The 22,659-nt window shown below is 43.7% G+C and overlaps 1 protein-coding gene across 1 annotated transcript; it reads right to left on the bottom strand.

Moving 5' to 3' along the window:
* Positions 1–9,098: 9,098 nt before the first annotated feature.
* On the bottom strand, positions 9,099–22,441 carry LOC121365273 (neuropeptide-like protein C4orf48 homolog). The gene is made up of 4 exons (XM_041489366.1): positions 22,362–22,441; positions 22,028–22,185; positions 15,163–15,251; positions 9,099–11,441 (listed from the first exon to the last, which is right to left on the bottom strand). The coding sequence occupies exons 2-4, from the start codon at positions 22,149–22,151 to the stop codon at positions 11,376–11,378; spliced, it is 279 nt and encodes a 92-aa protein (XP_041345300.1). The 5' UTR covers positions 22,152–22,185; positions 22,362–22,441; the 3' UTR covers positions 9,099–11,375.
* Between the last annotated feature and the right edge of the window lie 218 nt (positions 22,442–22,659).

The following is a 22,659-nucleotide window of genomic DNA, read 5'->3' as shown; positions in this document are numbered from 1 at the left end:
ATAAGAAGATATTCTAGAAAATAGCCAAAGGGAAAAACGAGCCAGCCTTGAACAACTGTGACAGACTTCCAGCCTCAGCGCTTACATTTCTGTTGAAATCTGATGACGAGAGCTGAACAAGAAGCTGAAATCAATGAAAGTCAAAGATTCACAGGTTCCACACTGTGATGAGCCTCTGTATAAAGTTAGATGACTCAGAAAAGGAAAGACAGGTGAAAGATTTGGTTGCCTATTTTCCATTAGAAATTTGTAAGAATGGGGTTTTCAAACTCCCAGAGAGGCAAATTCTAACTTAAATGTAGTAAAAACTCAAGGGGCAGTGTGAAATTGCATCAAGCTAACAAATGCATGGAAATGAAATAATTGTCTGCAAGTGTTTCCAGCCTGGTTGTCTACACAAATGTGGCAGCCAAAGAGACAGCAGGCACAGGAAGGACTTAGAGGTCCAAATGTCCTCAAGACATTGACAAAACAAATCACTCTAAAACAAAAAGAAACCAGACTATGACTGACAACCAGATTTATACATTGACAACCCCAAGCCCCTTTCACACAGTTAAAATTCTTGAGTGATCTTGCATGTGCTTTATTGTGGGGCAGTCACTGGTATCTGTGCTTTGTCTGGAAGTTCCTAATATTTCAGATATCTGGTTCCACTAAGGAGCTTATTCCTCTACAGTTATCTTAAAAGCATGGTGAGAGAATTGATTCATAATACAGGTTAATCCTTTTCAGAAGACCACTCCCAGCATCCCAAAACAGAGCCTAAAAGGCAATAGCCTAGTCATGCTTTTCCAGACAATAAAGAAAATAAATGGTTTATATTCCAGCTAAGCTGTGCAAATACCAACATTTTAACTTATAACGATACAAAAAGCACTTGTTTTCCAAGAAAATGTATCAGCTTTACACAGCTTAAATCCCACTGTGATCTGCCTAGACCCTTTTTGTCTCCTCCACAATATTTTCAGTCCCTAGAAAAAGACCCTTTTAAGGACACCCTAAGGAATGCCCTCTCTGTCTATGAAATCTGCAGGCTGAGGAAGCTGTTGGTTTGTTCAACCCCTCTCCACAACTTTCCCAGCCCCAGTTTCCAGCACTTCACGCCAGGTTTGACGGCAGTCAGCCTGAATCCTTGCCCCTTCCCACTTCTCAGAGATTCCTGATGGATAGACCTGGGCTGCTAAGTATTGCAGCAACTGCTTATCTCCTCATTTGTTAAAATTCATCTATAAATGTTTTACCCCCAAAGCTCTTCAAGTTAAAGCCCCAACTTGCTTTTCTAAAAGACTTTTTGAAATAATTGTCCTCAAAGAATGGGCTGGAGCCCTTCTGTTTCTTTCAACCTTTCCCAGCCAGAGTGTCACTTTTTCACCAGGGCCTGTTATAAAGTCCCAAACAATTGTTCTGCAAATGCTGTTTCCAAAAATAGCATTTGGGTAGTTTGCACACTACATTTCCATCTGGAGGAGATCTTTTCTCAGCAGCTCCAAACACATGGATACATAATAGAAAATACTGTCATGGCTTGAATAATGGCTCCATTGAACAGAGAGCAAAACTCACTAAGCAATGAATCCCAAAGCATGCTGAGCCCTCGAGGTCCCATTTTCCAAAGCTGTTAAGCATGGATGTATGTTGTTTTAAGCAAGCTGCTATTGTAGCACCTTGCAAGATTTATTGTTTGTACTCTGGTGGCACATATTGATTCCTGGGATGTGCAGAGCTGAAACAGTTGTTACAGGAAGAACCTCTAGAATATTAGATCTGGAGCATTGTATCTTGGCTCACTGCTCCAGCCAGTTCATCCACTCAGCCTCTCTCCCTCTGCACATCTGTAGGTATCCTTGCACATCTCTCCTGCCTTGCTTTCCAAGCAAAATTTTGCAAAATATCTCACAATTTATTTGGTTTTGAGATCACACCTAGGGCCCTTGAGCCCACAGTCACTTCCTCGGGAAGCGTTTGAGAAGCCATCTGTGTGTGTGAGCCCAGTATCTGATTTGCCTAATGAGGCACATCAAACTCACCCAAATCTACATCAAAATGTAATGAATGGCATGATGTAGAAGCAACCTTTGATTCACCACAGTAAATTAATCAGTAGCTGAACTCTGATGAAATTGGTGGAGTCCTTTGACTGCAGGCTGCTGGGGTCTTTGCAGTAGGGCTCTTCATGTTTTATCTACTGAAACAATGAAAGGCAACTCATTAAAAACCTCAGCTCTCTGGAGTTATCAGATTTTCAGATTTAATACAATTTCTGCATGATTTCCTGCTGTAATTTCCAGCTAGCATGACTTGAAGCATGAAAATTGGCACAAAATTAAGAGAACCAATTTGGATGTATTAATTTCATTTTATGCTTTTTGTTTAAATCCCATGATTTCTTCTTCTGGACTGCTGGATTTGTCAGCCCAAATAGCCTGGAAGATTCTGTGGCTGACCATGAGGCTCTCACATTGTGGTTCCCATGTAATTTCATCACAGTGGTGGTATTGAGGTAGCACAGTAGCAAACTACATTTTAGATCTGCTCCTTCCTTGCAAACAAACAATACACCAGGATTATGCTGGGATCATCCCAAATCCTGCAGTATGGCTGTCTCAAGGTGAAGGGGTGGCTTTGAGCAATGAATGTCAGAAAGTACAAGGCTGAGGTTTTATTAAAGGCTGCTGGGAGCCAGGTCAGGGTAGAGGAACACCCTAAGGGGCCAAATGCCTCAGGCAAAACTAAATTTGGAGTCTCCGTTCCTACAGAATATAAAACTTTTTCCCCATTAACACTTGGCTCACAGAAAGGCAGAGGTGTTTCTGTACCCTTCTCTTCAGGGAGGATGGGCCCAAGGGCAGTCCTAGTGCCCAGGCACTGCCTGCTGAACACCCGGGGAAGTGACAATTCCAGGGCAATGGCTCAGCCTCCCAGGCTCCATGTGCCAGGAGGACACTGCCAGGAGGACTGTTCCCCACAGAGCCAGCCAGTGACCCAGGTAGAAGGGCCTGGATGCTTTCTCCAGGCTGTCAGTGAGTGGCAGGAATATATGGGCATCCCAACGATCAACTGTGTGCCAGTCTCAGACAGAAAACCTCACCCTGGCTAACTCAGACTGAATTTGATTATAAAGTTCCTGTCCTGATGTACAGGAGCCATCAGGTGACCTTAGATGAATAAACTGTGGATCTAAATGACACTGATTATAGCAGGTTGCTTTGACTACGTGGGGTTGAAAGAGCTGGAACTTTACCCTGTTTGCAGAAGCTACCAATGGTGGATAGAGAATGAAGGGACACTGAACTGCTTTTGGGTGTTGACGAACTCTGAGACCAGCCTGACTCATCAATCCCAAAGTTAAACATTCTGAGGATGAGGAGAACAAGGTTTCCTGACAGAAACTGGCATCAGTGAGGACGTAGCAGGGAAATTACTGATACAGGAACCAACGAGTGGTAGTACTGATAATTTATCTAAAGCTGCTGAGCTGACACAGCTGGCACACAAACATCTGACTGAGAGTCAATAATTTTATACTATAAAATCCCACATTTAATGGCAAGGAATTCTAACAGACCTTTTCTAAGAGCATTTGTGAGATTCTCCCATGAATGGGGATGCTCCTCAAGGCCAAGTGAAAGAGATTTGCCCACAGTTGTTGGTATGGGAGAGTAACATCCAGTGTCTACTTAATAATTATTTTACTGTCTTTAATATCATTGCTACAATATTGCTTCAGAAATTAATGCACTATGCTATTAACTATAATTGTCTATACTGTACAGTAAATAATTCTGATTAGGGTATTTTATTCTAATGACTATCATTAGAATCATCAATAAAATAAATAATTACTCCTATTAATGTAAGTATATTGGGTTGCCATCCTTAATCCCACAGAACAAAGTTGTACAAAGATTCAATTGCATCTATAAAACACTTTGGCTAAATCTGGGACTGGGACTGGACCCAGCCACATCCATACTCCTCTCTGAGAAGGAGTTTAGAAGGACAGGGAGTCCTTTCCATACCTTGTGACTCAACAGGAGAGCTTCTCTAATAAACTTAGTCCAAAGCTTTTTCCTGCTCACAACATTGGTCTTGAGGAGACAGTACAAAACACTTGCTCACATGCCATGTGCAATTAAAGTTTTAAATGGACATGGTGTAAATCAGACCTCATGTCAAATGGAAAGTGGTTAAATGCATTTTCCCAAGTTTATCATATTTGTCTTCCCTAATTTTTGCTGTGACTTTCTTTGGGCTCTTTTCCCCTCAAGTGTTGCATCTTTGCACTTGCTGTTAGAGAACTGACCAAGGTCCAACACTTATTAAATCAAATGAATTCATTTACATTCAGATCCAACTCAAACTACATCACAATAAAGTTGTTTGCTTCTGTTATATAACTGTATGTATGGGAAAGAGATTATTATTTGCAGTGAAGAAGGTTTTAAATTTTGCCACTTCTCCTTGGCTTTTGTTGTGTGGGGTTTTTTTGGCACAATAATGAAGTATTCTGCAGCCCTTACTATCCATTCTTCAGAATTGCTTCACAGATTCAAAATCACAATTATTCAATGCATTATTTGGTATGGACTACTTTTCTTTTGCAGGCAATATACAGCAGTCTATTTAGAGAGAGGAGGTCAGGTTATGATGGGCCTTGCACATCACATCTTACCTCTGAACAGAAATTTATAACCTTCTCCTTTGTCCTCCTTTGTGAATGCTCACAAAATAACCTTGGTATTTCCTTTCTCTTGCACATCTTGGTATTGAAACTTAGAGATGTGGTTGTTTGGGGGAAGGAAATATAAAAAGCACAGCTCAGGAAGAGGCATTAGAAATGTGGACCAGAAATTAAAAAAAAGTTTTTAATTAGTTTCCAAGTAGAAAAATCAGTAATATGATAAATAGCTTAAATGTATAACACTTATCTCTTTATTGCTTGTATATATTACCCAAGTGTTAGCTAAACAGCCAATAGTTAGACAGACAATAATTTTTTTTCATCTTTAATGCCAGAAATCAGACAGAGTTATGATGTCTACCGATTTCACCTTAACACAATTGCAAATTGAAGAATTTTCTATTTTCATACACAATAATGGTTGTCTTTAATACATCCACAATTGAGGTACAGTGGCTTTCATTCTTCTTAGGGAAAGAATATTTGATGAATTTGGAGGCCAGAGATGACAAAAGAAATATGGGCAGCACCTGAAAGCACTCAAGTGGCAAAGCTATATCACAGCTCAAAAATTCCTGCCTTCCAAATTCCTCTTCAGGCTTGTACTAAACTGCTACTGATGAGCTTTACATGCTTTACAGTCTGCTATACATTCACCTCCCACACACACCTTGAGTAATGAGGTACAGGCACACTTTCTTAAGCAATTAAAAAGAAAATGAATTAAGCATCAGGGAAGATGGACTTGTTATCATTATTGTGTTTCTGTGGGAAAAAAAAATTGTAGATCCATAGTTTTACCTCTCCTTCTTAATTTATTCATATGGAATGAAATCTGATGTAAAGAGAATCTGTCCCCTTGAGATGTGTCATTCTGTCCCCATCTATAATGTACAAATGGGTAAAAGCAGGTTGGTGTTCCAACAGTTAGAAAAAACAGATATATTCAGGAATCTGTGCTGCAGGCACCATCTATCTTTAGTATCTTAATGCTTCCAAGTGATTAAATACCTTCTGCACCACTATAACAAGTCTGGGCTTCTGTTTGCTATTTCACATGGTCAGTGCTTGAACTATGGATAATATTTAACTTTGAGCTCATGATCAGCTTGAGAAATACAATTTATAGGATCAAATTCCTTTAGCCCTCAGACCCCTGCTTTGTATTTCCAGGGGAGGGGCACAGGAGCTTTGCTCTGTCCAGGAAAACCTTTTACAGCACTGTAAGGGAAGAGTAGGAGATCCAAAAAGCAGTAAAACACTTTGTTCTGTGAAACAGGCCTGTGGTTTTCAGTGAGATGGTGGAGATTCCCATGTGGGCAAATAAGGGTAGACTTCAGGCCACAGTGTTGAGAGAACAGCTCTGATGATTTCAGCATGAGCAGAACCATGATACAGAGTCCAAAGAAGACATTGAGACAAGCCAGGCTGAACAAATGTTCCATCGTTTACTGGAGAGCCTTCTGAAAGGAGCACAGGAAAGATAATGATGGGTGCAGTGACATGGAGATTTAATAATGGACATTTAGGAACACCATCAATGTGAAATCTTTTTTATCTGCTAGGGACACAGACTGGGCAAGCAGATACCTGGAGTTTCTCAGTGTATAAAGCTTCATCATGGGTGGCTGCTCTGTGCTGCCACTGGGCCTTTTGCTTTTTCTTTCCAACATCTTTGAGCTCAATGGCCAGCTGGAATGACATAATTCAAGGATCCAGCTGTCTCCCCTTTGCCACCTAGCTCAGGGATGGAGGGAATGATAGGTTTGAGGCAAGGTTTGGAATGGAGGGAATGACAGGTTTGAGGCAAGGTTTGGGATGGAGGGAATGACAGGTTTGAGGACTCCTGCAAAGTCTACCATGTGCTTCAGTCTCCTCAAGAATCATGAGAATGATTAAGTGATTTGTTTAAGAACCTCCTGGTGTTTTTCATTGCTCCCCTTTGGAATCCAGCCAGTTAATAACTTCAACTTGTTTCTAGCCACATACATAGAAAACACAACAAGAGCACAGAAGCTTGTACACATTGGACCAAAGGTCTCTCTGTTGGGGGATCCTTCTTCAGCAGTCAACAAATTATCATGAGCAGATGGGGTAAAATTAATTCCATCCTCTGCCTATGTGGAGGTGCATGTTCTGAGCAGAACCTCAAGGCCAGTTCAAAGCAGAAACAGAATCAGACATTGGAAAATCATGGTGACTTTTCAGAAGTTTAGCAGACCCATCTGCTTCATCCACTGCAGCCAGGAATTATTTATTCAAAATATTTAATACAGCAAAAAAGAGGCTAAATATTTAAACATATTACACACACACACACACACACACACATATATATATTTGCAATTGATATTTGTTCCCACCTCTGTTTAATGTTTGCTGCAAAGAACACTCTTTAAGTGAGTGTTGCCTTTCTCCTTAGATGGTAAAAGCACATGCAAATTCATTTCCCCTTAATCTTTAAATCAGCAAGGACCAGTTTGCAAAAGAAGCTTCCGTCTCTTCCATATCTCCCTTGGGAACAAGCAGAGCACACAGCCTCCCTGAGACTTCCCATCTTCTGCACAGCTTCAGCTGAGGAGCATAGGGGTTATTTGCAACCACCTCTTCCATCTGCATGTCATTTCACAGCTCTCAAAAGCAGGTTCTGGAAAGTTTGGAAATTTCACATGCTTGATGAGAGTGTGAGGAATGATCCCTTGTTTTGTCCCAAAGCACACAACATCTCTGGGCTCCCCTTTTCAAACCCTGGCTCCAACACCACTGTGACACTTTGCAGCGCTGCCCTCAGCCCCTTCTTACCACGCTCAGCACGTAAATCCCTGGGAGGCTGCAGCTCTGGTTTCTCTGTCAGGAGCCCTGATTTGCCAGGAACTCAGCCAGGCTGCAAAGGGCAGGCTCTTTTCCCCTCCACACTTGCTCCCCTCTTCTCTCATGCCCTGAGTCCTGGCCAGGGAAGGACTGAGCAGAACATTGCTTTAGGTAAGGGGGTCTATCTGCAGGCCAAGAAGGGCAAGGGCAAATTTCCTGCCTTGCACCAGTTCCCAAGGGAAAACATCCTTTATGCTTCTCTGCCTCACAAAAGGCACAACAGCCTCAGAGCCTTTCTGCTTTTAAATTACCTTTGAACTAAACTCTGAACTGAGCTGGGATTCCTGTTAGCCTGCTTCAGCTCAGCAAGTGCTTTGTCTCATCATGGTGAGATCTGTGTGCACACCATGAGTCCCAGTGCTACAAGAGGAGCTCTTGTCTTTGGCTTCCAGCCTGGGGCAGGTGCAGAGGAGGCCACAGAAACCACATGGTCACTCTTAAAGGAACTACTTCCACACTTTATTTCTCTGAAAATGGGGAATGTGTGTCAGATGCTCAGATCACCCCAGGATTTACTGACAGACAGTTCTGGGTACAGAGACATAACTGGTTTCTAAAGATGAGGTTTCCATCTGGAGAGGGTATTCCACAGGATTTTCAGAGTATTCCAGAGAGTCCACTCACCAGCTAGATTCAGCTAGCAATAATACTACTGAGCTTTGATGTTACCTAACAGGATTCTACATTACAAGCAAGGCAAACTGTGTTTCCATTTCCAGAATGAAATCCAGACATGTCTTCCTAGAGCTGTTCTGAGACTCAGTCCAAAACTACTGACTTAGAACACACACAGAATTACACCCAAAGAAGGCACAGGCTCAGGTATGAGAAGCTCTGGAGATGTGGGGATCATTACCAGGATTTCTGTCACTTTGCCTGCCCAGAGACAGCACCACACTAACATGATTATGCCATTTCTCTTCCAGGGAGGACTTGGCTGTGAATTTCACAGGCTACCACCTGCATTCCACCCTGTGTACAAACACCACGTGCCCAGGGATAGCAGCAGCAGCACTGCACCAAGAGAAGAGAAGACACAGCTTGGCTTCAAAAGGTCATGAGAACTGCCTTGGCTCTGCAGCAAAAGAAGTGTTGGGTGGGAGAAAAAAATTTCTGCTTTAAACACTCCTGCAATTAAATCCTTCTGCAAAATACAGGGTTTCTTCTAGTAAGTGGGGACTCAAGGGGTTCTGAATTTAAATTAACTTCCTGAGCAAAAATAAATTCAAACTATCTAGCTCAAATTTTTCTTCATGCCATCTGCAATTATAAGGAACTTTATCAAAACCACAAAGTATAGAGTAAGGGGTCCTTAAAGAAACTCACAAAATCATTGCTGTACCTTTATTTCAAATGAGTGAGTTGGATTTTCTACTTCAGCAAATTAGAATATATTAACACATTTAGCCCAAATGCAAGGTCTTCTTATTTTTGTATTAAAAATAGCATATTTTCTCTGTGTATTTTCTGCCTAACTAAAGAACAGACATTAATTAATGTATAAGCACCATCAATTTGTCAAATCAGAAACAAAGCACACAAATACTATAATGCATCTTGCCCTTTTATTGTGTTGTATTATAGACAAAGAGAAGTACAGAACAATCACTCTGTTACAACCATAAAGTTGCAGTGTCACTCTGATCCCTTTGGGAGTCAGACAACATCCACTTGTCATTCATTCCACCTTTCTATTATAACAAGCTGCATATATCAAAACTCAACTGTGAGCAACCATTTTTCTGAAATGAGAACATGAACAAAAAACCCCAATTCTTGTAACAGGACTTTGCAATATTCTTTAGGGTACCAGCAGAATAAGCATGCACAATATCAATACCAAACCATAGACATGCTGCCCCCTGAAAAGGGGAACTGTGCTGGAAAATTCACACGTTCAGTGCTGGGGCTCCATCTCTGCAAAAAGCTGGCTCAAAAGCTGTGCATTACTTTGGTCCAGATATAAGTGGGAGTAAAGAAGCCAAAGGCTGGTATTCTTCAAGGAAGTTGTGTTAATCCTACTGTTTTCTTTGTACAATAAAATTTGGTCTATGAGGAAAACCTCTGCTGCTCTATTGACGGTGCCACAGTGCAGCGTGATGCTACCAGAAGGGAGCTGCTGCTGTGTCATGCTGCTTCTCTTGTACACAAAACAGGTCCCAAGGACCTCTAAAGGGGTTTGCTGGAATACTACAGAGGACAAAACAGACTTCTCATTTGAAATGCAGGTGCAAGGAAGGTTTTCCTTGCTGACAACCACACGCCTTTCTAACAACTTTGGCAGAATATATGGCAACATGCTCCTTTGTGTTACTGAGTAGGACTGCACATGAAATAATAACTAGGCAGTGGGTCAAAGTTCCCTATTTCCATGTGTTTGATGTTGTAGACAAAATGGGAAAGAAGCAGTTTGGAAACATACAGGTAGCTTCTATCCTAACTTACTGAGCAGGCTGAGAGCAAAATATCAAAAACACCAGCCTCTTGTGGAAAGATAGACGTATTGAAAAGAATTAGTAAAATGACTTTGAAAATGACTTTTTTTGTTGATCCTGTTCCAATATTCTTGTTTGTATAAAAAATTTGGAGCCTAATTTTTGAGTATATAGATGCTTGAGCTGATACACAAATCTCTACTTTGGGGATGATATTTTAAGCCAAATGAAAAATGTATTGTTATCAACAGGAACTTTCCACTGGGGCCATTTCTGTTCTGCTTCCCAAAATAAAGAAAAAATGAAAAAAAAAACACCAAAAAAACAAACCAAAAAGAGAAAGGATTTGTTATTCTCTTTTAAAGAGTAACAAGGCACAATCTTATTGTCTACTACTACGACTACACTGCTTACATTGGTTTGTTCTCTCTTGTCTCTGCAGCAGAAATACAAATAACATCAGCACTATAACCCACCCAGAGAGAGTTCAGAGTGCAGAGTCCATGCAAGAGCTAAGGACCATTTTGGTAGAATTTAAGTATTTATTAAGTATTATTATCCCAAAATACAGTTTACAAGAGACTCCTGGGCAGACAGGCATTGTGTAGACTCTCTGCCAAAACTCTCTGTAGAGGCCACTTTGAGTGGTTCAATCCAGCATGTGATTTGCTTAATGAAAGACACTTCTCCAGAAGATTTTGGCAGACGCAATCAGTTCAACTGCCAGGCAGTATTCATGTGATTACAAATGTTACTGATCACATTAGATACTTAATAAATCTCTCCAAAAAGATCACAGCTACTGTGTGGCTCTGAAGAAATCAAAATTGTCAGACAGATTACTGTGTTTGCTGTGCACTGGACTATTGATACAATTGGGGAACAAATCTCTTCCTTGGACTGCCAAGCAGTCATTGATAACTATTAATTTCTAGATAATGCCAAGTCTGCTTGTTTGTAAATGTTTATCTATGCATCATGGCAAAGGAGTTTCCTTTTCATGTTATTCTTCTATAAATACATTAAAAAATTTGACTACACTGACTTTCACAGCTCTATGGCAATTCACATAAGCCAAGAGGTTGGCCTGGGAGTCCAAGGTCAATTTTTGGCTTGAAATACCAAAAAAGCAGTATTCTGTCCTTGCATAAAATCCATAAGCAAGACTTTGGCACTGTTTCTTCTCTTGACATTTCAGCAGATGCAATATCACATAGACTTATGACAAACCACAACAAAGCAAAAATAATCTGAGCTGTACCTGTTTTGATAAAAATGCTTTTCCTTATGGTGGGGCACAACTTGCACTCTGTATCTTCCTGTAATTTACTGAACAGCATTTTAAAAATGAATATATGTCCATTGGTCAAATCCCAGTGCTCATTTCAGTGTATTGCATGAAAGCAATCACACAGGCCTCTCTTTTCTGCCCTCAGGAGGAGAGTTTCTGTCTGAAAAAAAAAAAAAAAAAAAAAAAACCCAAACAAAAATCCATTAAATCAAAGAACTGAATATATTGCTTTAAAAGAGTATATAATTGATTAGATCTAATCCCTCTGCACAGCTGTAACCAAGGTGCTCTGCTGAGTGAAAAATCATAGTTCTTAGTGCTGGTTTTTCATCCAGAAAAAGTGAAATGAGTATATTCAGAACTGAGATGCAGGGAGAGCATTTTTATGTTTGAATATTTTAATTTTCACAGTTAACTTCTAGGGAGTAGGCAGTCAAAATTATTAAAGTGTCCTTTATAAGCGCTGCGACAAATTCCACTTTCAACTGCACTGCTCTTAATTCCTCCGGGTGATTGATGGCTTCCTGTTGATGATGCCTTCAGTCCTGTATAATTTAATTGTACCAGACAGCAAGTGCTGAGGAGCCAGCTGTGCTCTCAGTTACACTGCTGTTTCTCTAGAACAACTCTGAGTTGAATCCAGCTGTCAGTCTAACCCTGTTGTCTGAAACTCATAATCTTCCAAGGCAGATCTAGGTCTGAGTGTGTGGTTCCTATTTCAATCTGAGTTAAATTACTGACAGTTGCTTTATTATCAGTACTCGAGCAAAAGCTTAAAAACTATTCCCAATATACATAATTTAAAATTGCTTGCTGTTGTATTTTCCTTAGTGGAAAAGCATTTCCAAGCTTTTTTCCTCTGTATACAGGGGGAAAAAATAATTTTAGATCTTTAAGGATATTCAAGTATCATTTATTTAATTGTGATCAAATAACTTAAATATTTTGTGGATTCTTGTCACACTTTTGGAGAAACAAAGGCTGAATCTTTTGCATGGCACCATCATTTCAGAAGCCAATTTCTCATGAGACTCGAGATTGTTGGTGCAAGGAATTCACACCAGCAAGTGCAATTGTGCCTGAAGAGAAATTTCTTCCTGAGCATATCTTGTGGTTTTTACCCTGTGGTCTGTGGTCCCTCAAGCAAGTTTGCAGACTGGCTTTGAAGAGTTTCTTGGGGGGAGAAAAAATTAATTTAGTGGGCTTAAATTCACTGTGGATGAGTTTCCCATCTACACTGCAAAAACCCATTAGAGGTTGAAACCCACATGTTAAGAAATTATCTCAAAGCTCTGTGAAACAACAAGGTCTTCAGCCTGCTGGTGTTCCTCTGTCCTGATACCTCCTGGCACAGCAGACACAGCAAAGGGCTAATTAACCAAGGCACTTTCCAAAGGAGAAGCTGGGCACTCTGTGTGGGTCCTGTCCCCTCCTGCCTGGCCTGGGCAGCAGTGCCTCTGTCCCCCAGCAGTGCCCACTCTCTGTTATTCACTTCTTCTTCTCAGATTCCAAGCTTGTGCAGGACAGGCTGTTTCACAACATCTTTCCCTCTCCTCCCCAGCCCTATATCCTCCTCAACTCAAACTTTTGACATCCACCTTTGCATTAAAGAGGGTTTGTTCACATTCCTTGCCTGCTTTCACTTATCAGCTTAGTGCAACAGCAGGCGCTGTTCAACGCTGCTCCCTGCTTGCACAATGAAATCTTGGATGAGTGAATGCTCCCATTGTTGGGAGCCCAGGAGAAATCATAGAATCATCTTAACATCAAACAGGCTTATTGGATTTCACAGTAATGCCAACAAGCTGTCACTGCTACCACAAACTCTGCCTGGGCATCACTCAGGACTATTTATGGGCAGGAAGAGCAGCTCTGGGAGCACTCAGTTGCAAACTGAAAGACTGTGAAAGAGCGGTATCAATTACAAAAATGAATTATGGCCTTGATGGCATTGGCTTAGAAACTCCCTGATATGCAGGAGCAATCCTGCATGGGGCTTACCCTTGTAGCAACAATTTCCAAGACTTAGGAGTTATTCAGTGAAGTTATTTGTGTGTCAAACTTGAGAAATTATAGCTGGTCAGCATGAGCCAAGCATCAGCAGTGGTGTAAGGATATGGAAGCTCTACCTGTCAGAGTAGAGAAGGCCACAGGGGGCCTTTGTAGGGCCTTGGTTGCTGTATTTCACTTTAGTATATCTGCATCTCTCAATAATTTGTGTTTAACCAAAGCATCTCTGATAGAAAGCCCTTTGGAGTATCAATCCAAAGGCTGGGAAAGGTGTACAGTAATACAGCCTTTATTTACCAGTAGTGTTAAGCTCAGTTGTCTAAGGGTGGGTAATCCTACAAACAACTGGTTCTGTTTGGTTTTCTGATACACAGCTCCTATGCCCTTGCTCTGTAACACTGGGACCTGTCTCAGTCATGCCTTGGCATGTCAGGCCTGTCCAGGTCCTCACAGAAACAGAAATTGATCTTGTGGCACCCTGGCACCAGCTCCTCCCCTTATATTCTGCCTCAGCTCTCCCAAGGCAGCACTGCTGTCTGGTGGGCTGCACCCTCAGTCCACCCTCCAGATAGAACAGACATCACAGACACATCTGAAAACCTCTGTGGGTGGGATTAAGGAATTGTGCTGCCTCCACTGCATTCAAAAAAATCTTTAACTTCCCAGTAAAGCCTGTTGACAGTATAAGAACCAGCACAGCTGCAATTGTTGCATTCAAAAAAAATCTTTAACTTTCCAGTAAAGTTGACAGTATAAGAACCAGCACAGCTGCAATTGCACCTGGTCTCGACATGTCATGTGTAAGTACAAAACATTTCAGCTGACCCTAATCCAAACAAGTGGAACTCTGCTATGCACCAGAAGAGCCCAGCACAGCTGCTGGAGGTAAAGCCCCTCTACTGACACTTTGCCACTTAAGAGTTATTTATTATTACTCAAGTGCATGGGAAACTTTTGGAATGTAACCCACGCTCAGAACTTTGTCCTAATCAGTTTGCTACTGATAGCTCAAGAAAGCTGAAGTCACTCCGACTTTACTGTGTAGGGCCTGACACAGCTGCCCAAGGTCACAAGAAACCAAAGGCAAAGCTATAAAAATGCCTTATGGTTTGAGACACATAATTGTCTTATGTCTCTTTAATTGGCTTTGCTGGGAATGACAATTTGAGCTGAGTGTGACTGCAGAGGAGCAAGGAACCTCCTCACCTGCCAAGAGGGATGGCCCTGCTCAAAGGAAGGAGAGGTAGGGCAAGACATGCACAGAGGGGTTTATTAGAGGAGAGAGACCTCCTGCCTCTTGCAAACTTCAGCAGCAGAACTACTGTGGAAATCCTACCCCAGCCAGTTTGCACATATTTACAAACCCACACATGTATGAATTACTAAAATCAGGACATTTAACACACCCTCATTTTGCTCACTGAGACCTCTGGGGACTGCCATGTGAAGTGGCAGAATCCCCTGTGTGCTGTGATAAATGCATGAAAAAATGTGCTTCTCGTTTTCCACAAAGCATCAATCCATGAGCAAAGGGGTGTGTGTGTGTGCTTCAGTCCACAGCTTGGAAGCAATGGTGTGAGGCAGAGAGTAAATCATCTGTCTTGTTTCCCTCTCCTTTGTACATCTTCTTTCCCTCTCCCTTTGGTGCAGGGACTGTCTGAGGTAATTCCTTAGGCTGTTATGCAAGAAGTCAGACTAGATGATCATTACTGAACCTCTGCAGCCTGTGAAAAACGATCTGTGCTTGCTAGAAACCTACTTGCGGGGATGGGAGTGAGTCAGCAGAGATGTCATGTCTGCTGCAGCCAGACGGGCAGACCTGGCTGCCGGGAGATGGAGGCTGAGGGAAAGCATTCCTGCAGGACACCTACCCGCGCGTCCAGGCCGAACGCCGTCTGCTTCAGGTCCTGCAAGGCCCTCTGCATGAACTCGAACGCGTGGCAGTCAACGCAGGGACGGCCTGCGGAGAGAGGCAGGAGGGGACATCGCTGTCACAGCAGGAAAGCCGGAATTTGGCAGTACAGAGGAGGAATACTTGCCAGGAGAAACTCCAGCTCCTACCAGGCACCCACACCTGCGTGCGTGCAAAGTCAGGCCTGCCTGTGTCTGTCTTTGTGCGAGTGTGAGAGCATCGGCAAGAACCACAGAGTACTTTGCTGGGTGGGCTTTTCTGAACACGGCCCAGACTTGACTCTGCCTGCTGCTTCAGCCCCCAGCCTCTCCCCTTCGAACTGAAATCCTTACCCCTTCTCAGATACGGGTTAATTCTCAACAGATACACTGAAAACAGCAGTTTGCAGTGGTTCAGGAACCAGGTCTGTTTTTACAGGAGCTCTTACAGAGCAGTTTGGCGAGGGACAATGCCAGATCTGTATTTGGTTCCTTTCACCTGCTGCTGTATTTTTTCTCTGCCAGGAATGCAAAGCATCCCACTGGCTCTGCAGCTGCTGCCAGTGTGTGTGCACAGAGGGGCAGGGCAGGGAAAAGGCAGAGAGTGGAGGAGGAGGGGACTTGACAGCTAAAATGGCTCACTTCTGAACCTGGGCATTTCTGCTCTGCCAGGATTCACCCTGCACCAATCTCTGACTGTTTGAAGTTAGTGATGTGTGAGTTTTCAGAAGAAGAAATTGCAGACACGGGAGGAGATGCAGGGGGAATGGGGAAACGATGACATTTTATACTGATCACAGAGCTCCCATGGTGGGGGGAGTGCCGAAATCCTTGTCCTCATGCAGCCACCTGTGTTGCTCTACCAAAGCAAAGAGGGTGCAAAGCTGCTGCTGAGATGGCTGGGGAGCTCTCTGGAGCCAGGGACCTGCTGAGCAGCCCTGCAGCACCCATCTGTGCCTGGCACCCTGCTGCCAGCACTGCCTTCTGACTTGTGCCTGGAGCAAGGCAGCAGCCAGAGTGCTTGCCAGTCCTCAGCAAGCCTCTGAGGGGTTTTGATCTACTCAGGAGGAGTTTCTCTCCCACCTGTCCTTCTACATCTCCCCTCAGTGCAAGTGGCATCTCAGGGAGACCTGGGGATCAAGCTAGGGATTTAATTCCCAAGCTGTGAGGAGATGCTAAGTCCCCACCTCTATCAGAACAGCATTGCTCACAAAGACTGCCTCTCCAGGCACAGAAGTAGTGACAGGAAGGTTTTGAGCACACTTTAAAGATACTCAACCCCCTTCTGCTTTCAGTATTGCAAGTAATTTAGTTGTTTCCACTTCAGAGCATGAAACAGAGCCCTTAGAGAGAACCTGCATGCTCAGACTGCTGTCAGCAAATCCATCATTCTCTCGGTGTCATGCCCTGCTCCCTCCCCTCGCTCTGGGCTGCTCAGAAACACCTTGCCCTGGCTCCACCTCGGGGAGGTGCTGCATGCCCTGAAGTGCTGACAAGCACCAAAGTGTTCTCAACAGCAAAACCTGAAGGAGAAAAAAAAAAAATCAGGTGATAAATTAATGTCTCCTGCTTCTGCAGTGGGGAGAAAGCACTTTTGAGGAGAGCCATGCATTCCATAATCTGTCTCTGCTTGTCACACTGGAAGTCTTCCCAGGGCTTTGTGAAAGCTGTGATGGGATGGTTGGTTGGGATCACTCACTGGTATTTATGACAGCCAAGTGCTCCTTTGTGGACAGGGAGGCACTAGTGGAATGGCACAACCATGTCAAGTGGTTATTTCACTTCTGCCAGTCCTGGGAAACCAGCTGCCCTTGTATCAAAGCATTTTCTGTAGGAAAAGGGTGGTGGCACAGAGGACACCTGCCTGTCCTGAATCAGCATCTGCAAAGCTCCTAACACAGCACTGCCCCCCAAAGTCAGAAAGCACATGCAGCCACTTTCACCACAGAACAGGACATTCACTCTTTAATGTCGTTTTTGGGCTGTGGTGGAGGGTTCACTGCTGTCTTTGTGTCAGGCCAGCATCCCTGCCTGCTGGGAGCCAGTAGCCGATGGCAGATACTCAAGGAAGATACAAGAGTAAGTGTCTAGAAATGTTCTTCCAGCCTACCAGGAGGCTGGAGGATATCCTGTGTCTGGCTGGTGTTTCTACATCTGATAAACCCTCCATTAATTTTTCTCACATTAATTTGCACTGTTGCTTCCTGAATCCACAGAAACTTTTGTCATCTGCAGCATCCTGTGGCAATGAATTCCACAGCTCAGCTATTCACTGAGTGAACAAAATACCATTCCTGTCTGCTCTGAAAGTTGACATCTGCCGCTTTCATTTCCTGCCTCTAATTTTTGCAGTGGAAGAGACAGTTATTAAATAATCACCAACTTTGTCCCACTTAAGACTTTGATGTTCTCCATCACTCTCTGCCTTGGTCTGCTTTCCAGAATGAAGAGCTGAGCTGCTAAGCTGACCTATCTCTGTGGATTTGACCTCTCTTCATGCCCATAATATTTTCAGCAAGGTGCCCATGGATATTTCTCCAGCAGAAATATGTCTAAGCATCTGTTTTACCAAAAAAAAAAATATAAATATGTGCTGTTGCCAATAGAAGCAATCCCACTGTGCTTTCTGTCCTTGGCTATGGCATCTCACACTTCCACCTGCTCACAGGAGGAGGGACAATGCAGCTCCTCCATCAGCTGGAGCACTGACCTTTCTGCCCCCAGAGCAGATTCTGAATGCCCAAGTTCTGGGGCCAGGAGAAGAAACAGTGCAAGGAGAGGAGACCGGGTTATGGAGAGGAGAAGGGCAGAGGCTTACATCAGCTTAAAGCAGTCATGAAACCAAATCTTAAGTCACATCATAGCAAAGTATAGCAGAGTGCCATTAATTCCTTGCTGACAGCTGGAAACAGACTGTCATTCATAGGGAGACTTAACAGGTCTGTGGATTAACATAATGAGAATTATCAAGAGCCAGCTATAACTCTTTAAATGGATCCTGTCAGCACGAAGACTGTATGTGTCTTTGTGTGTTTTGGGAGAAGTGGGGGAAGAAAAAAAGTATATTTCATGGCTTCTTAGTGAAGACCTGGGACTGAAAGCAGTGTGTAAGTATAATTTACTTTCCCTTGCATACACTTGGTGTTTATTCTTTGTATTTCATGCACCTTGGCTAATGAAAACACTGACCAGCTTCTGGTCTTCAGATTCCATATTTTAGCTTTCACAGTGGGTGATCTGGGCTATAAATGCAGTGGGAGGTTGGGGAAATTACTTATTTTTTTTCTAGCGGTTTGCAGAGAACTTTAAAGAAAAAAATCTGTGAGTATTAGTAGCACCACTTCAAACCTGATCAGTCTTTTGCATATGCTAAGTGCTGTAAATAAAGTATAAGGACACAATTAATCATTGCTAATTAGAATTATGCATAAAGAGCTGTGCCTGGCTGTGTGACTGGCAGAGAGCAGGGGATGGTGCCCCGAGCCAGATCTCAGTGCCTCACACAGGACAGGATCTCTCTGCACTGCTGAAGAGATCTGTGACTCACTCTCATGCTCCTCTCCTGTGACTCCTGCACCTCCCACACTTGTACGGAACACCGCTGCCCCTGTCCTGCTCATGATGCTGCAGGAGGGACACATTCCTCCCACCAGGTGGGAGAGAGACTGTGTGGTCCATGCGGGAATGCTCCTGCTAAGGGTGTGCTGCCCGTGCCACGTCACACACCTGGGAACAGAGAAAAGCATCGAGCACTGTCACTATAGGACACAAAATAAAATTATGCAGACACTGGAATCTCTAAGGTAAAAAGAAGGATGATTAATTTCTGACTCTAACATTTATAGATTTTCAAAAGTGACAGTGGATTGGAGGATGACAGTGCCACCTCTCCAATGACACTGGACAAACCAATAGTCCATCAAATTTCTCCTCCTCCAGAAAAGAATGTAAAACAGTTATTTAAATAAAGTGTGTGAGAAAGTTCATTGCAAGAATGTAAACATCAAAAGGCTTAGAAGAACTTAGAAGAACTTAGAAGAACAGGGTGACAGAGCCCCACACTGCTCTGCCCTGCAGAAGGACACTAAATATGGCCCATGTCCACCCTGTTAAGAACATGCACTGGAGACCCCTCTGGGCCATCCAGGATCTCACACCCAGCAGTTTGTCTGGGCTGACAGTAAGGCCATAAATGCAGCAATAGGGAAAGTGTGTGCTGCAGAGGCAGTGCCCTCTGAAAGGGTCAGTGCCCACGGGGATCAGCTCCTGTTGAGATGTAGCCAGTGGAGCATCAAGAGGGAAAGGATCCAGGAGTGTCTGTACTAGATCACACCAAAATGAGTGCCCTACCCAGTGCCCAGTCTCCCATAATCTGCATTGCTTGAGGAATATTGAAAGTCTGGGAGCATTCCCAAGCCTTGAGAGCATGGGATAGCTCCACTCTGGAACAGTCAGCTCTGTCTTCCAGACAGAGAACTGGCCTCTTCTCATGGACACCAGTGTGCCAGGCTCAGTCCTGGCAGGGTACTGGCACAGTCATGTCCCCATGCGAGGGCGCATCCCTGGGCACTGTTACACCTTCATGGCCAGCAACGGGTGCCTTGGAATAGCATGAGAACAGGGCAAGTCTGGAGGGATGCACTCCCAAAGACCCTCCCAGGTCTCAGGAACATGCTAAGGCAGCCCCTGAGCCAGAAGAAATGCCACTGTATCTAACAGCTCTTTCTGGGATTTTTTTCCCTTGAATTTAACCAATTGGTTCTGCAATCTCACGCAAACCTTTAGCATCCACCATGTCCTAAGGGAAGAGTTTCACAGGTTAACCATCAGGAAGAGCCCTGACAGGCCAAGGAAAGTGTCTGGAGCACTTAGCAGCTATGCAGCACTCTCCCAACAAGTGGTTGACAAGGACCATGGGGAGTTCCTTGTGGCCTTAAAACTCTGTCCCTGCAGCAGCCCAAAACAATTTGCAATTCACTGATCAGCTGGCAGCCTTGCTCCTGGCCTATTCTCAGACAGAAATAGCATTATGCTTTTGTAGCAGTGCTCACAGCCTCTGCTCCTTGGGATGGGGCAGTGTCTCTCTGGGTAACATTGCCACAGAAACACTGACCTGCCCTTCATTCCACACTCTTACATCCAGGAGTAAGACAAGACAAGGAATCTTCCTCAAAGGCTGTTCAAGGGACTCCACAAGGGACTGTGGAGGCTATTCAAGGGACTCTAGCCATCCTGGCTAGAGGATGGTAATAAGATGGTAAAAGACTCCCTGACACTGTAAGAAGGATGGGACAGACATTTTCGTGGGGTCTGTTGTGATAGGTCAAGGAAATAAAAGAGGGTCTAATTAAACTAGTTAAGGAAGAAGTTTTTACTGTGAGAGTGTGAGGTGCTGGCATGGGTTGCCCAGAGACGTTGTAGATGCCCCATCCCAGGAATTGTTCAAGGTCAGGTTGAACTCGGCTCTGAGCAACCTGATCAAGTTAAAGATGTCCCTGCCCATGGCAGGGGGTTGGACTAGATGAGCTCTAAAGGGCCCTTCCCACCTTTCGATGGTTTTATAATTCTGTGAGACTTGGGTCAGAAACCCTGGCCAAGAGTTTTGTTTTACAGTTCAAATGGGAGTTTTCACTACACAAGCAGAAAAAGAAACTCCTGTATACATTTTCCCAAATGTGTTGACTTGCCTCTGCTAACATAGACACACAAAAAGTATGCACAATTTATTTTCCAGGCCTGATTTTCTGTTTGAGGAGATAAAATGGACTGCTCATCACAAAACTTATTAGAATTAATGAATTCCTGGGAAACAGACACACAAAATAGCAGTGAGATCTGGTTTAGAACAGACCGAAACCTAGCCCTAAAAAAAAAAAAAAAAGATAATGGAAAAAGAAAGAAATTCAACATCTAAGTTCCATCTAACGGAATTAATTGCTAATAAAATGCAGTGACAAAATCAGACCTTGTATTAAATATTTTGATAGTCATATAAAAAGATATCTGTGATACAAAGTAAGCATGACTAAGAACTAGAGATTTGTTTTTATGCAATTATCTTTCTTTGTTGTTTTTTTTCCCAGAGGACATTTTATGTTTCTAATGAGTGGCTATTTCCCACTTGCTGTCACCAAAACACCCCGAGAACATTGACTCCATCCCCTAATAGCTTTGAACTATTGCCTCATTTTGGAGCTGAGAAAGTTTAGAGACTTACTCAAAATGACAGAGGAAACTCATATAGAGCTGTGATCCAAATTCAAGAGCTCCCAGCTCTGTGATGTGCTCAAGCTAGTCTGTCATATTGATTAATTTTTTAGGTTTGCGGGATTTCAGAAATTTATATTTGCTTTCCAAATGCACAGTTTGGGTAAACATCCCCTGTGTTGATTTGTCGTAGCTACAAGATAGTTGAACTTGACCTATTGTTCCAACCAAATACTAAAATAAGCAAGATGCAATGCCCCAGCAGAAATACACACAAATTTTCTTCTTACAATACTCAGACTAGTAAGGACATCATAGGTATTGTGGCAAATCCGTGTATATCAATTAAATCTAGTGAAATGAAACTCTCAAGAAGCAGATCTAAAAGACCTACAAACAAAGAGCTTGAGCACAAGCTCAAATGAAAATTAAGAGTATGCAATTAGCATTTTTTCCTAAATAACTACTAATCCTTTGCTTGCATGCTGTTTCCGTGACCGCTGTTTTCACGTGCTTTGCTGGCATGGCACAAACTCATCATTAATCAGACAGCACCAGGCTCCCCTGGAGCAGGGAGCCCATGTGGCTGCTGGGGGCAGTGGAGGAAGGCAGGCAGGGCAGGGTGCAGCAGGTACCTACTTTCTGCAGGGATGGCACTCCCGGAGTCCTGGCCAGCGCCCACGAGCCTGGCGCTGAGCAGGCTGAGCACCGACAGCAGCAGCATTCCCACCCGCGCCTCGCTCCTCACGGCCGGCAGCGCCATTGCTCTCGTCAATAATTCAAGCTGTCTTCCCTGCCTGCAACGAGGAGAAGCAGTGAAAAAGCAGCAGTTTGCTCCCTGCACGCTCCTCACAAAGAAGTGGGTGAGATGTGATGAGCCCAGACCCCGTGCACACACAAACCCACTCGCACGCACCGCTGCCAGTCACGCCGTGGGCCCGAGGTGCACCCCAAGGACCAGCTTGCCCAGTACCTGATCCTTCTCCTCTCCTGTGTGCCAGACCCTTGGAGCAACTGTAGAGAGAGGCAAGGCTCCAGCAGCCACTCCGAGCATGCGCCCCTTCAGCATCCCCCCTTCCCTGATTAGGGTCATTGCCATGGAGATTTGCTATAGCAACACTGAAAAATTGGAGCTGCCAAGTGGAGAAGAAGATTTAAAGGGACCACAATGTGATGGGTGGTCACTGCTGCACTCCTCTGCTCCCAAAGGTCATGCCCTCTCCTTGGCAGACACTGGCTGCTGCTACCCACATAAGAGAGTCTTGGGCAAT

The sequence above is a fragment of the Pyrgilauda ruficollis genome, unplaced genomic scaffold (assembly GCF_017590135.1).
Source record: "Pyrgilauda ruficollis isolate IOZ18807 unplaced genomic scaffold, ASM1759013v1 scaffold1, whole genome shotgun sequence".
Taxonomy (NCBI): Eukaryota; Metazoa; Chordata; class Aves; order Passeriformes; family Passeridae; genus Pyrgilauda; species Pyrgilauda ruficollis.
This window is presented reverse-complemented; position numbering and strand designations above follow the sequence as displayed.